A 15,333-nucleotide genomic window follows, 5' to 3' on the forward strand; every position below is an offset into this window, starting at 1 on the left:
AGTGCCTAAAAATACTATTTAAAATTGGTTATTTGGCATGTTACGTGTAAACACAATGCTGCTTCATCCCTTGAGTTCGGATACCCATTTGGTCAGTGATGGACTATATCACATCTAACATTAGCAACATTATGTACGCTATTAACATTAAGTGAAACTAGGTGGTTTTACATAGAGCTCTCATTTTGCACTTATGTGTATAGACATAAAAAATATACATCAATTATGATACAAATAGATCCAAATAAAATTGTTACAGTTCTAATTAGTTACAGAAAAAGCTACATTGTATAAAGTTGGTTGTTAGGGGGTCTTTGCGCTGAAAAGGGTTCTTTTTCCTTAATGGGAGACGTTGACGTAAGCCCATCCCTGCCGGCGGCATGACGTCAGCGGGCGTGTCCAAAAACAGAGGGCACAGGGGGACTCTGCAATGGGAGGTTTGTGTATTTCTTTACCTAAAATAACAAATAACGCTTATTCTACATTATCTAGCTCTCAGTTTTGCTATAATATGACCCGATTAGCTCGGAGTGACCAATATTACGACAGCAGTGGCAAGCTGAAGTTTGCGCTTTGCCAAAGATAATGTAACGTCTCATTCCAAGTCATGTTCGGGACTTTGAAGTTTCTTAACTTCGCCACGCCTCGTACTCCACTCTTGCTAAAGTTTCGAGAGACAAAAAAATAACTGGCTTTAAAGTTTCTTTTCTATGAGTAAACCACTGCCTACTTACGTACCCTTCCAAAGAAAAATGCTAGCCTGCTGATAAACAACTGCCCATATACCGAATGGGTTTAACGCCTCCGTTTACACCGACAGACAGTTTTTGTGAGCAGCTCACAGAGGACAGCACCTTCCTCAAACATGACCCGAGACTGGACACAGAAGTCGTGGATAAACTCATCCTGCAGCTCAACAGAATCTACCCGCAGATCCTCACTGACAAGGAGGCAACCAAAGTGAGTCATCCTCAGCAGCCATTTACTGTCTCTGTGGCATACTGACAGAGGTGCAACGGAATAACATTCAAGTAAAACAATGTTGAAAAAAAAAATCGAAGTTGTACTGCTCTAGAAATACACTGCGGTGTTTATTAGTGTAGTTGCAAGTGCATAATAAAACCAGCACAGCAACAGAATGGCCATGAGCTCACAAGCTGTATAAACGATGCTGTTATTACTAGTTTGATCACTTGCATGCAGCATTTGGTTTCGCTATAGCTGTTTATGGTAGCTGCTATGGTTTATACAGTGGTTGCTAGGGGTGTAACAATCTAGAAACCCAGACCAAAACCACTATTCAAACATCTGCATACCTGTATCACAGTTTCATCTTTCCTTACTGTGATATATACGTGGAGGTGTTAATGTCTGGTTAAAGCTGTTGTGTTCAAAAATCGTTAAAGTGTGCACTGATTGAAAATACATCACAATAACGGATGTTTTTTGTTCATGCTCAGTTATAAGAAGGTTGTCAGGTCTGTGGTTTAAAAAGAAGAAGAAGAAGAAAGAAAGTGGTTTTGGAGAGTTGTTATAAGTGTAGTGATTGCAGATTTTCAGAACCTCATTCTGAAAATGGAACCATAGTCAACAGGATAGCAGGAGTAAAAGAAAGAAAAGCGTTAAACTGCATAAAATTAAAATGCTCAAGCATCGCCAGGTGCCTTTAAAACTGTATTTCAGCAGGCACACTTACATAAACTTGCTTAAATTCCAGTAATAAATGTATTTATTTATGTCCCATCGCTTCAAGTGAAAATATTCCTATACAGACACCTGGAAAAAGGATTCACGGTTCTGGAAATCTTGAGGTTAAAACACCATAGTGAATGATTTCAGTGTAAGATTAACAAATAATATCTGTTGTTAACTGTTGTCCAGTTCCGAAACTTGGATGTACCCACAAGTGTTCGACTGGGTGAACTCTTGACACACCTACAAGGGAAAGGAGAGGAAGCATGCAGGGAATTTTACAGGGCTCTTCACTTGCATGTTGAGGAGGTCTACTACAGTTTGCCTACAAGGCTTCACCTCAGAGGTTCGTCTCTGAAATGGCTTATACTCATATCATACCACTTTCATACATATCAGTTTTTTTGGAGGTTATGGGGAGTAATTGTGGTTATATATGTAGGCATATTTTACATTTTATTCCATCCTGCTTCCAGATTCCTTGGATCCGCTCAAACTTCCACGGGTCATCAAACAGAGACATGCTTTGAATGACAGAGGTAAGATTTGGAGGGAGGGTAAAGAATTAGTGCCAGCATGTGTGCCATGTAATATACAGTGTAATTTATTTATGTATATAATTAAGAAACAAAACTATAAAACATAAACAGCGATGCTGCTTTTAAGCTATGAGGGCTTTCCAAATGTTTAAAAAATAACTTTCAAAACTGTGACAAAACTATTCAAGGCAAAACTTGTATCTAATTATTTAGCACTGACATGATACCTAATTTTTTATGTGCTTCCTGTTTTCCAGGTCCCCTCTTCTTTATGGGCTGTTTCACTTTTGTAGTGGGAATGGCTTTCTTCTATTACTACAGTGGTAATTTTTTTTCTCCCAAATTTTTCACATGACTTCATCTTATATTGTCAGGATTATATACATGCTCATTTTAATAGTGTGAAAACAATTTTCACCTTTTCCAGAGGTCATTTTTATTTATTTCTTATTGTGTAGAAGCTAAAGTGACTGGAGGAAGCCGGGCACTCGGGATGGCTGCTCTTGGACTGAAAAGAAAAGCTCAAGAAGTTCTTATATGGTACACTGAGGAAAGCCTCATAAAGTAAAGGGAGTCTTCTTCAGTTGTTCTGCTCTTGCTGCTTTTACCAAAGCACAACACACTATATATTTTCAAGGGTTTTAAGGTAATTATGTACACAGTGTAAATGATATATACGCTTATTTTGCTTGTTTGCATTTGGTACTTCACAATTGAAAGTATCCCATTTAAATGGTCTTGAGGGATTAATACAGTTGAGGTTAAAACTAGTGTAGGAAAATGAAATGGAGGATTTGTGCTGTGGAATGCCTCCACAAAACTAGTTTCAAACTTTTTTTCCCTAACACCCAACTTACTTTATTACTTTTATCAAACTGAGAAATTTGAAAACTAAATAATGGGGTGGTTCTTGACTTTAATCTATGATTTGTTAAGAACAAATTTTTTTTGTTTGTTTTTTTTAAAGAACTAGTTTTAAGCTCTTCAGTTAGGTCAAGAACAGCCCCTGGCTGCCATCTTGTGGTTAAAAGAGGAGCTACATCACTAAATTTACGTCTGTTTCATAAGAACTTCCCCAAATTCCGCATCTCACAATACAAATAAAAGATATTAAACGTGTGAACAATCCAGTGCCACATGGGACAAGCCAAATCCATAAATGTAATGCTTTAAACGACTTTATAGCGAATGTTACAATCACGTGACTGCATCTACCAATGCGAGGACGGCTTCCTACCGCAGTGCACTGTGGGTAGAGTTGCAACCAATTGAAAACATAAATATCGAATGTAACTGAAAACAAAGAAAACATAAATAGTGAACCACTCGTTTGAAGAAAGCCATCAATATTCAACCTTTTTAATTAGACTAAAGTTTGGAAGTGACACCGTGAGTGAAACCAAGCCGTGTCCTCGCGGGTATATATGACGACGTCCTGCTTTTGGGAGGGTGTGTTGTATGAAAGGAGAGAAGGTTAGCACTCCCCTTGACAAGGATGGAATTGGCCCTAGTGGCCTGCAACACACATACGGTTAAGGCATTGCCACCTACTTCGTGGCATCTCTAACCATGTTTTTTTCTTTTGTTATTGTTTTTAACCGCTCCTTGAACTTCCCCGTTACTGTTTAGCTGACTCTGTCACTTACCGCGCCCTGCTTTTCCACCGAGCAGTTGAAGAACGGAAATCTATCATACTCTTTGCTTCCGCTGTTTCGGGCAGGACGTTCATTTTTCATTGTCCTCGTTTGGCTTACCACTGAAAACCCGGCGTCAAACTTCTCACTGAAGTAGTTACATTTAGTTTGCTACAGTTATAAATCCATATTGTATCATATAGTATGGATATTTTTGTCTTGTTGTTCATACTGTGCCTCTCCTGCCTATTTTAAATACTGTCTAGCAATAAATTAACTTGCACCAAATGTTGAAGCAAATACAACTTCATAGTATTTTCTGTAAAAACGCACACAAGATATACTAGTAATGGTGCTTAAACCTTCTTCGTGGTTTGAAGGTTAATTCTCAGGATGTCAGATGATAATATTGTGGCAAATTGTAGTTTAAATTATTTTTGTGTTTGTGCCTTGTAATCAACAACCTCTAAACATAAAAATTTGTCTAGTGGTGAAAATTAGTTAACATAAAGCCAGTTTGTCATGATTTGTGTGTCCTGTGCCTTATGTGGGGATGCCATCATTTTGTAAAACTGACTTTTGTCTTCGCACAATAAACCAGGAACAACAAAAAAACACTCAACTTGATGGTTGTGTAGTTTTATTTTGTATAACAAATTGTTTAAAAATAGGCAGTGTGTAACACGGGATTATTAAAGGATAAAGACAACGACCCTCAAAAATGCATTTAAAAAAGTCTCAAAGTAACCATATAATTCACAATAAACAAACAGAAAAACAAACTAATTCGTAAGGCAAGGAAAAAAGTTTAACCTGTAAACATCCACCAGGTCACCGGTAATCCATCATGAGTTAGGGTTTGGTTTTATTTCAACCACCGTTGATGAGGTGTAATACATTTCTTTTTGGTTCATTTGGGGTTTCCCATTCAGGTGAAAATTCTATAAGAAACGTGGTGAACATTAACCAAACAAAAAACTCTTAACCATAGGTGGGTCAACAATGAGCTGGTGTATGCTAGGAGGTTGAAATTTTCTTTAGACAGATTTTGCATAGCTCTTTAAAAAATAAAGCAGTTAAGGCTTACTGTAAACATTATTAGAATGGTAAAGCTGTTACACATATAATACCTCTTACAGCAGCAATTCAGAATGAATCATGATGCACTCACCATTGTTAATTTTCTTTGGATTCTGTGGTAGTAACTGTGATTTTTGTTTGTTTGTTTTTTTTCCAAAAACATAAAGGCATACTAACCTGTTTAAGAACTTCAAAATAAAAGCAGGTGGTCTTCTTTAGCTGTTGTTTGGGAAACCTTTACAGTGATTGTGACTATTGCTCTTGATGTTTGTTTTCCGCATACACACAATTACTTATTTGCATCAGTAACCTGAGCATTATAAGATCTGAGGTAACAGACTAGTTAATAGCCACATGAAACAAGAACTGATCAACACATGTGCATGACTGGCCATGGTCTGAGAAACTCCTTATACTCAGAAACACACACAGGAGACAATATACTGTAACTTGATTCTCTGAGTTCACTGGTTCTCCTGAGACCTGATAGGTTGAATTACAGAAAAGCAAATACACCTGCATGCCAGCCAGTTTGGTGAATAAATATCTTGTCTCTCCCTGTCTGGATGTCCTGCCTTTACTAAATTGATCAGTAGGGATTGAAAACTATTTAAAACACAATCAACCACTCGAGCTGGGCTGCTGGACACCGAAGGCCGTAATGAAGACGTTGATAACCACTATAATAAAGACGAAAGCTGTGGTCACATTCTCCAAGATGTCCAATCTGTAGTGATTTCTTTCATCATTTAGATTCCACTTAACTAAACAGAAGAAGAAAAACATAATCGTGAGTATGGAGGAATGGAAACATGTTTGTGCACAGTCACTAGGAACTATCTCATTTCCCCACATGGGGGCAATACACAGTTTTCTGTCACATTAATACTGAAAGATAAGACATGAATTAGCTGACAGCTGCTGCCCTCAGGTGTATAATTAGTTCTTTCCTTCATTAAGACACTACATAACAAGGGAATGTTTATGGGTCTGTTTATAATCAAGTGATACATGCTATCTAAATGCACCAAATCTTCACGTCAACCTTGGCTGAATGAAACCACCCGTGCTCTCAGACACGACGTGCAGAGAAAATGGAAAAAGCATCCTGCATGACCGCTTAACAAAATATCAGAAAACTGTTAAAGCTGCAAAATCTGCTTTCCTATCCGGTGTAATTTCTACCAATAGTCACAAGCCCAGATTTCTTTTTAATGTTTTTAATTCTGTGGTTAACCCCTGTGCCACTGTTCCTAGTGTAGCTTCCTTTGCACTGTGAAAACTTTTTGAAACATTTCACTGAAAAAATCTCTGCTTTAAGGTCCCTGCATTCACAGGCAGTGTTAGACCTAGATCCACTTTCTAAATGCTCAGTTGTTTTTCAGCAGTTTGAGCCTGGGAATTTTTCTGCCTTAACCTGCTAGGACCTGGCATCCACATATGTGGACATCACATTTTGGGTTATTTAGACCAAAATACTCAATTTTTCTCTACAAGGGCCTGATATTCACTTACGAGGACATTATACTGCTACTGTTCTATCGAAATTCTTCTTTAAACGAATATCCTCATATGTGGCTCTCATTTTTCTTAGAAACAAAAATCAGGTAAAAAAAAAAAAAAAAAAAAATCGGGTAATTCTTTGTTTTTACATTACTGTACTGAGTACTCAGACTGCGCTTTTAAGAGTTTTTAATGATCTTCTTTTAACAGACAACTCAGGTTGTTCTATTGTTTTTGTCCTTTTAGATTTGACTGCCGCCTTTGACACAGTTGATGATAAAATTATTTTATCAAGACTTGAACACGTTGTTTGTCTTAAAGGCACAGTTTTATCATAGTTTAAATGATATTTATCAGAGAGGTCTTTTTCTGTTGCTATTGGGCAATACTCCTCTTCCTCTGCGTTGTGTTGTGGTGTGCCACAGGGGTCTGTTTTGGGTCCAACTCTGTTCTCCCTATACATGCCGCCTTTGGGGTCTATTTTTAGGAAATACAACATCCCCTTTCATTGTTATGCTGATGACATCCAAATTTACTTTCCCTTGAATCTGGATGTCTCTGTCCCCCTGCAGGCTTTGCTAAACTGTCTACATGATGTTAAAGACTGGTTAACTCAGAATTTTCTCACACTAAATGAAAATAAGACTGAAGTTATGGTTTTTGGAAGTCATGTCCCTTTTGATAAGCTAACTGACTAAGCTAACTACCCTTGGTCCTCTTGCTTCTCATCTTTCTCACACTGTAAGGAATCTCGGAGTGTTTTTAGGTAGCTCTTTTAAATTAGAGAAGCAAGTGTCCGCAACAGACTATTGCAATTCTCTCCATTTGGGTCTTCAACACTCATCTCTTCATCGCTTGCAGTTAGCCCAAAATGCTGCTGCCCGTCTTTTAACAGGTGTTAAAATGTATGAACACATCACTCCAGTTTTAGCAAATTTACGCTGGCTTCCTGTCAAATATCGTATTCATTTTAAAATTCTTTTACTTACTTTTAAAGTTGAGAATTATGCTGAGAATTTTGGTTGAAAGGCTTAACAATCTAAAAGGACATTTGTTCACAAATTCTGAATTATTCATGACCTTCACGTACATGCTTTAAACTTAGACTTCACATAGCTGACAATGAATGTATATGTGTGTCAGATCAGACAGAGACTAGAAAAAACAACTTTTAAATTGCATTTACGAACACATTTATGAATAATACCTATTTATCACTTTATAAATTAAAGTAGTAAAGATAATAAAATTATGGTTTACACTGAATTAAAAAAAATTCTATAGGCTCATATTTTGATTTTTTTTTTAAAGGTTTCAAGCCAGAAATACCAAGAAAACTGTAACAAAGTTAAGCAAATGGAAATCTGGCAACAACCTCCAGACTTACCTATGAAAATGAGCAGAACTCCGACTAGGATTTGCAAAGTGAGAGAGATGCTAATGAGAACAATGAGGGGCACATAAAAGGTGAAGCTTGGTCCTTGCTCCATCACTGCCTTCAGCTGGGAGGCATTAGCCATGAGCAGAGCTACATCCAGCATGCTTTCTGCTGCACTCTTCTTATTGGCATAGTGGTTCATATTCAGGGATGTCTGTAGCCGCCTCTCATGGCCCTGCCGCGGGGTCTGAACACAAACACAAACCCCAACATAAGTATAACAAAGACAGTGAATATTACACACAATCACATTTAACAGCTCTACTCTCGATAAAGCTCAAAACATTAATACATTCAGGTAAGTTACCCGTTTAGTGATTATTAAATTAAATCACAATAAACACACTTGAATGTAGTACTTGTTTTGCACAATTTAACTAAAAAGCACAGCGATCTTGTCCTGTTGCATAAACTGGGATATTTACAAGGTTACTTTAATATACAGAAGAGGGAGAAGTCCTCTGCTGCTGCCATCATAATGGAATTTATTTCAAAATGTAACTGGCTGACTTTACAGTTTTGGTTTCCCTAGAACAACATGTCATGATTAAGAATGACTTTGTTTTGTATTCTGCTGTCGTCGGGTCCGAACTATAAATGACAAAAATAATGCAGCAGAAACAGGATATTTTTTGACAAAGCTTCACATAAGACAAACAGCCCAGAGTTTGTTTATCGCCTGCTTTAGTCAACACATGACTTCTCAAATCTCACTGAATGTCTTTAGCAATATGGTGCATTGTCCATGTCTTGGTGTTGTTTCAAAAAGGCAACATGTCACATGCTGAACCTGAGAAGTGATGTGGACGATATTAATGGAAGTGAAAGTATTTTTTTTAAACTGAACAGGAACTCTCATCAAGGAGAAGGAGTTGGATTTGGGCCAAAGGTCATAAATAACACACATCCTCTTATTTCTTTTTTTCCCCCCAAGTGACCAGGTCACAAAAACACCAAAATGACCTCTATCCAAACACAGGGGGAAAGTGAGTGAAGACGCTTATTAATATCTCATGAATAAGTATTTGTTAGAGCATACATTTGGCATCATACAGGGTGAAATCACCACACTTACCCCACTATCAGGGTTACATGTTTGATTACTGCGAGATACTCAAGATTATTTATTCAATACTAAACAGAAAGCACTAAAAGAGAAAGAAAAAAGTAGTAGTTATCTTCAGTTTCTCTTCCAAGTTAACTTGGAACTAACAAAAAATAATAGTAACTTTTCGTCACAGGAAACTATGGTCACTGGTGAAACCCCAGTTTCTCCTAATGAGATTCTCATACAAATTGCTCAAAGTTTCAGCTGGGTGGAGGTTTAACGGCCCAACAACACCAACCTTGTGCACCGGTTGGCAACATTATACGCTGAGGTCTGACTCTGACTGCAGCCATGAAAGCCTGCCAGGCCACAGAGGGAGAAAAAGATACTTATGAGTAGGGATGGGTATTGATAAGATTTTCACAATTCCGATTCCATTTTCGATTCTGTTTAACGATTCGATTCTTTATCGATTCTCTTATCGATTCTTTTTTTTAAAAAGGAGAACACTAAGGTCGATTAACCTAGAACTTTTTTTATATCTTCTCTTTGAACAAGATAGAAATTTAGGAGTAACATGGCCTTACAAACCCAACAGTGAGATCTTAAGAGATCCACAGCCTACGGCTCTTCCATGGGGTGTCACAAGGTCCCCGGGGAAAAAAATTGTAAATGTGAAATAATAAAATAAATATTCTTCTGTAGCAATAACAAAGTATAACATAAATTATTCTATTGCAATTACACAAGAATATCCAGTAATGTCCCTGCCTACAATTAAACACATTCACTTACTGAAAATCGGTGGCATCTGCTGTGGCAAACGGGTGCAAGCCTTTTACCACAAACTTAGTCACTTCTCGGTGACATTCGTCTATCCTGGCCTGAAAGGAGACGCTACCGGTAGACTGCAGCGAGAACTGCCAGCATCTGAGCCAGACTCTGTCTGTCTCTCTCATCATGGTCACCTAAATGCACAGTAATGGCAGGTTTTGTAATAAGGCAGATCGCGCTAACATAATATGCACTGTTAGTTGATTATTTACCTGCCGCGGGAGAGGACGTGCAAACGTTACAGATGCTGCTGGGTTGAGATTCACGAGTCCGGAGCGGAATTAAAAACACGACATTCATTTAAGGTCATCGCGTGTTTTGTGAGCAAATGCTTTTGCATATTCGTAGTGTTTCCTCCCTTAAATTAAATGTCTACTTTGCAAGTATTGCAAGTTGCCGTGTTGTCATCCGTTCTCGTAAAGTACAACCAAACTTTTGAGCGTTTGAGCCAGTGTTGCCAACTCCTCAGTAAGGAAAATCGCTATTGGTTGTCCTAAAAGTCGCTAGAAGTCGCTAAATGACGTCATCACCTAATTTGCATAATTGGTCATGCTAATGTATTTGTAACCTATGCTGCTGGAGAGAGAAATAACATCGTGGACGAGACATAAAGTGAGCAAAAAACGTCCTAAATGCATTTAGAATTTATTTAGAACTACAAATTAAATTTCTTTTAGCAATTATTGTTTTTTGTAATGTCTTTCACGTCTTTTTTAGCGACTTTTTTTTTTTTAGAAAAAAAGTCGCTAGGGGGTCTGAAAACTCGCTAAATATAGCGACAAAGTCGCTAAGTTGGCAACACTGGTTTGAGCCGCTTAGGCGCCTTGTTTCCTGCCAGGTAAATGACGCTCCGCAACGTGGTGACGTCATTCGTCATTCGACAATGCTGGGCTTACACAAAGGGAATCGTGCAAAGGGAATCGTTTGCAAAAATGGCAAACAATTCCAAGGAATTGAAACAGTGGGAACCGGTTCTCAACAAGAACCGGTTTTCGATACCCATCCCTACTTATGAGGTAGAATTGAGAGTCACCAGCTTTCACTCACTATATACTTAAACTCCTAACTGGTGCTCTCTCTCTCTCTCTCTCTCTGAGTTACTTTTTCTTTGTTTAGTCTTTGCTATTTTTAGCTGAAGTTTTCTAGATAGTTCACCACATGTGATAATCATCTTCCTACAAGGGATACAAGTTGGCTGGCAACTAATTACAGTCCTATTTCCAAAACGGTTAGAACACCTATCTTAAATATAAAACTGCAAAGAATTTTTGGGGATTCCATCCATTGAATATCATTAATGGATGAAACCACGGTTACGGGCGACCGTGGTTGAGGGGGTTGGGAAGCTCATCTTGTAACCGGAAGGTTACCGGTTTGATCCCTTGCTCTGTCTGTCTTGGTCGTTGTGTCCTTGGGCAAGACACTTCACCTACTGGTGTTGGCCAGATGGTGTGATTTGGCAGCCTCACTTCTGTCAGTCTGCCCCAAGGCAGCTGTGGCTACAACTGTAGCTTACCTCCACCAGTGTGTGAATGAATAGTGGAATTGTAAAGCGCTCTGAGGGTCTCGAAAAGCGCTATATAAATGCAATCCATTATTGTTATTAATATCATCAAAGCATCTGCATATTTTAGTCTTAGTCTGACACTTGCAGTACTATCTGACAAACAGTTGAATGGCCCTGATCTTCAGATGAAACTGCACTAGCAGCATTCTTGCTAATTTCAAACACATTCCTCGACCGTGGGTTTATAGTAAAGGAATTATGTCCTGACCCCACATTACTGAAAAAAACAAAAAGAGTCTAACAACAAACTGTTCGGTAAAAAGGGCAATGGGAACATACTTTGCTTTCTAGTGCAACAACTGATTTCTTCGATTCAAACATTGTCAGAGAGTAAGGCCAAACCAATTTACCATTTTTAAGATCAATACCGATATTTAGTGATATAAAAATGACTTCTGATTAACAACTCATTAGCCAATGAACAACCTTTTTAACTCATTCGGACCCAACGCGAGGGACTGACCTCACAAACTCAGCAGGGAAGTGTTTACAGAGGTCAAGAGAGAGAGCTGTTTCTATAGGACAGGAAGTGTTTTTGCAACCACAGCTTTAACCATCTTCAGATAGAATTTTTTGAGGTACTTCTGAATTGGCTTTTGGTTTTCTATCAACATCTACCAACAACTGTGTTACAACAAGAGCTATTACAACACAGTGGTAAACAGAATGAGCAAAAAAATTCCTCTGTTTCAATTTTTTGGACTCAGGGCTGCATTATTTATGTGATCACATCATCTATCAGCAGTATTATTTTATTTTACATATCAAAAGAAAGCCGATTACTAGTAAAGATTAGAAATCATAACACTAACATTAATGGGGCAATCTGGATGATCAGCTTGTAATACTGCGTTTAGTCTTTGACTGTTGCTCTTGTGTGATGTGGTTTTCATTGTGTAGCTAACCAAAGGCCACCATAACCCAAACTACTATGGGAATGAGTGACCTTTGGCTGCCATTCCTGTTTTATATAATGTCTGTGGTTAATATTAAATCAAGCTGTATGTACTACGCAGTCTAAGGAGCACAGGAACTCTGAGGTGAGAACTCGGTGTATGTCTCTCACTCTGACTTGATCATTATTACTTTTAATTATTACTGACATATCGGGAATGCAACTAATGCGGCTCAAATTATGACTAATCAAATTCATAACTAATAGCTATTTAATAGTGGTGGTAACAAACTGATTATAGGATTCACTTAATCAAGTAACCTAATAATTTTGGTACAACTCAAATGAGCCTGTCAATCATTAATGACTGGGTTTCTCTGCCTTGGGTTTGGATTACCTATTGCATACTTCAGAGTCTTTCCTGTGGACTACTGTGGCAGAATAAGCAATAACACTTTATTGTAGCTTTCCACTGCACTCATCTGCTAAGGTCAGCATGCAGTGTATTCCCATGCAAGTGACACCTTGGACGTTTTGATAAAACACAAAATGTCATTGTTACTTTAATGTCATAGATAACTCTAAACATCTCATATAAATAAAGCTCCTACTGATCTCAGACTACGGACACAAAGGCATGTTAAAGGTGTACTATTTGAACAAACCACTTAGTTACATGTTATCACTGATTTTGGGTGAGCTGATCAACCTGATCCTCCACAGAACAATGCTTAAACCCCGAGGTATCATCTGAAGTAAACTGAGCCTTTGGACAACAGCAGATGAACTCTCTCTCACACCACAAAACCAAGTGGAAAATGTCAGAAGATGTTCAAATTAGCCTTGGAATTACAGGCAAATTAAAGCAAACCCCAGCTAACTGGCTACAATTAGCTCACTACATTTCTAATACTTTGAATGACACAAGTTCAGTCGCTCTGGTCTACATCAAGCAACATTATGAGGAGGAGTGAACAGATGAGAGAAATGGATGGGAAAAAAACCCGTGTAAGCCGGGAATATCCCACACTGCCACAAACTGGGAATTATTTCTGTGGGAATGTGCGTTTGGCTGAGCCTGAGCAGGACGTTAGTGAGGGCTATATTGCTAAACAAGAATTTGTTGGCAGTCCTTACCTCTGCCTCGCCGTTTTTGTCCACATCGCCGGTCAGTTCGAAGTTTTCAGTAGCCATTATTGTCAATGTTTGTCGAAGAGGATGTTCATGTAGCTCCGCCGTGGGTCTCTGGAAAGCCGCGTCTGTAGTCGGTCCTTACAGGCTTGTACAATGAATATGTGAGGAAGAAGGACGAATAGCTTCAGACTACCGCCCCTAAAACATGAGGGCGGCTGTCCTCAGAAAAGCGGGGGACTGATAGCAGAACTGCGAGGAGGGCTGGGTATCACTATACTATATATATGGGGTTAGTACGACACACTTAAAGTAACAAATACACATAAATGGAATTTTATTTGGATAATTGTCACACTTATTCGCTGACAGACGGTTGAAGAATGACTTTACTGCCATCTAGTGTGGTAACATTGTATTGCCCTTAAAACAAAAACCAGAATTGGAATAAATGAACTCTTTTTTGCACTCACATTGTATTTGTCCACTGAGAGCAGCTCTTTTGAACCAAAACAAAAGTAATAAAAAAAGTGTAAATGATGTGCAAACTGCCAATAAAATGTAAGGATAAATAACGTAAACTGGTAGATCTGGTACAATAGTTTGAGGTGTTGGAGAGCGATTGTATACTTGGGCTCTTAGTCTGTGGGGCACAGAACCTGTGAGAGACCAGTCGTATATGTGGAGCATAACAAGTTGAATTCATATGATTATGTAAGGAAAAGAGACAAATAATTTATTAAAATTTATAAAATTAGCGTTTGACATGTAAACTATTTTTATTTTTTGGTTTTTGAAAGTGCTACACTGTCTTAGATATAACTTTACCTGTAGTGGCCCAAAGTAAAAAGAAAAAAATATATATATGTAAAACTCCAGGAATAAACAGTTCCTAAACCACCCACTACATGATGTCATAGCATCATATATTTGTCACCAGTGGATGATGATTACGTTTTACAAGATTGCTTTCTACCGCAAGTCAAGTATCAAATTAAGTACAAAAAAGCAAATCAGATCTTTCAGCTGAAATGTCGAACATACTTTAGGTGATGTGTGAGTGCTACATAAGGCACAGTGAGGATGACAGGACTGTTTAATAATTGTTTTTATGGGCCTTTAGAGCGCCTGTTACCACCCACCAACTGATTCCCATTGTTCCCTGCGTTACCCTGGTAATCTTTGTCTCACAAAGTCGACTCTATATAAAAAAAGAAAAGGTTAAACTCAACTTTCCTGTTGGTGTGGAGAACGTAAAAATACTTTCACAGTATAGTCTTAAAAAGAAAGAAAGAAGCCCTGATACTATATTGTGTGCTAGATTTTTGGGAGTTGGGCTCTAAATGACGGGAATTGCAGTTTCCACATTTTATGGCCAAAAGGGAGGGTAAGTGATAATATGGCAAATATTTTGATTCTGTTGCTTAAAATCAAATTGTTTTCTTCAGTTTGAGACTCCGAGCTTTAGGATTTAAGAGATGTATGTCAATTTTACCTTTTTTTAAATTTTTTTAATTTTTTTTACCTCTTTACTTTTATTCAGTGTCCTTTGTAGGGACCTCGCATTTTGTGTTCAAATTTCAGGAAGCAGAGGGCAGACTGAGGCAGAAAGGATTTTCCTCACAATCGTGGACAAGGAGTCAGACCTAGAGCTGTCAGATGAGAAGCACAGGCATCAGTTTAAAGTTTGGCAGTATTAGTATTTATAGTATTTATTCTAAAAGTGCATTAAACCGTACCTTTCCTGTCTTTATCAATTCAATTTAGATGATACAGAAATTGGGTGAAAAAAGGACAATGCTGCCCACATACACCAAGACAGTTGGTCCTCTGATTACATCACATGACAAAAATCATTGTTACTTTAATGTCATAGATAACTCTAAACATCTCATATAAATAAAGCTCCTACTGATCTCAGACTACGGACACAAAGGCATGTTAAAGGTGTACTATTTGAACAAACCACTTA

The 15,333-nt window shown here is 38.1% G+C and overlaps 2 protein-coding genes and 1 non-coding gene across 3 annotated transcripts; 2 read left to right on the forward strand and 1 right to left on the reverse strand.

Annotated features, from left to right (window-relative positions):
- Nucleotides 1-367: 367 nt before the first annotated feature.
- Nucleotides 368-4,391, forward strand: card19 (caspase recruitment domain family, member 19). The gene is made up of 6 exons (XM_006783342.3): nucleotides 368-437; nucleotides 821-960; nucleotides 1,882-2,038; nucleotides 2,169-2,231; nucleotides 2,489-2,554; nucleotides 2,690-4,391. The coding sequence occupies exons 1-6, from the start codon at nucleotides 431-433 to the stop codon at nucleotides 2,797-2,799; spliced, it is 543 nt and encodes a 180-aa protein (XP_006783405.1). The 5' UTR covers nucleotides 368-430; the 3' UTR covers nucleotides 2,800-4,391.
- On the forward strand, nucleotides 3,683-3,810 carry LOC118453696 (U6atac minor spliceosomal RNA). Its single transcript, XR_004843411.1, has one exon. It is a non-coding gene; the product is annotated as a U6atac minor spliceosomal RNA (small nuclear RNA).
- A 106-nt stretch (nucleotides 4,392-4,497) lies between the features above and the next one.
- ninj1 (ninjurin 1) lies at nucleotides 4,498-13,695 on the reverse strand. Its single transcript, XM_006783341.3, has 3 exons — nucleotides 13,368-13,695; nucleotides 7,836-8,073; nucleotides 4,498-5,709 (listed from the first exon to the last, which is right to left on the reverse strand). The coding sequence occupies exons 1-3, from the start codon at nucleotides 13,422-13,424 to the stop codon at nucleotides 5,567-5,569; spliced, it is 438 nt and encodes a 145-aa protein (XP_006783404.1). The 5' UTR covers nucleotides 13,425-13,695; the 3' UTR covers nucleotides 4,498-5,566.
- Between the last annotated feature and the right edge of the window lie 1,638 nt (nucleotides 13,696-15,333).

The sequence above is a fragment of the Neolamprologus brichardi genome, chromosome 5 (assembly GCF_056152115.1).
Source record: "Neolamprologus brichardi isolate AB-2024 chromosome 5, ASM5615211v1, whole genome shotgun sequence".
Taxonomy (NCBI): Eukaryota; Metazoa; Chordata; class Actinopteri; order Cichliformes; family Cichlidae; genus Neolamprologus; species Neolamprologus brichardi.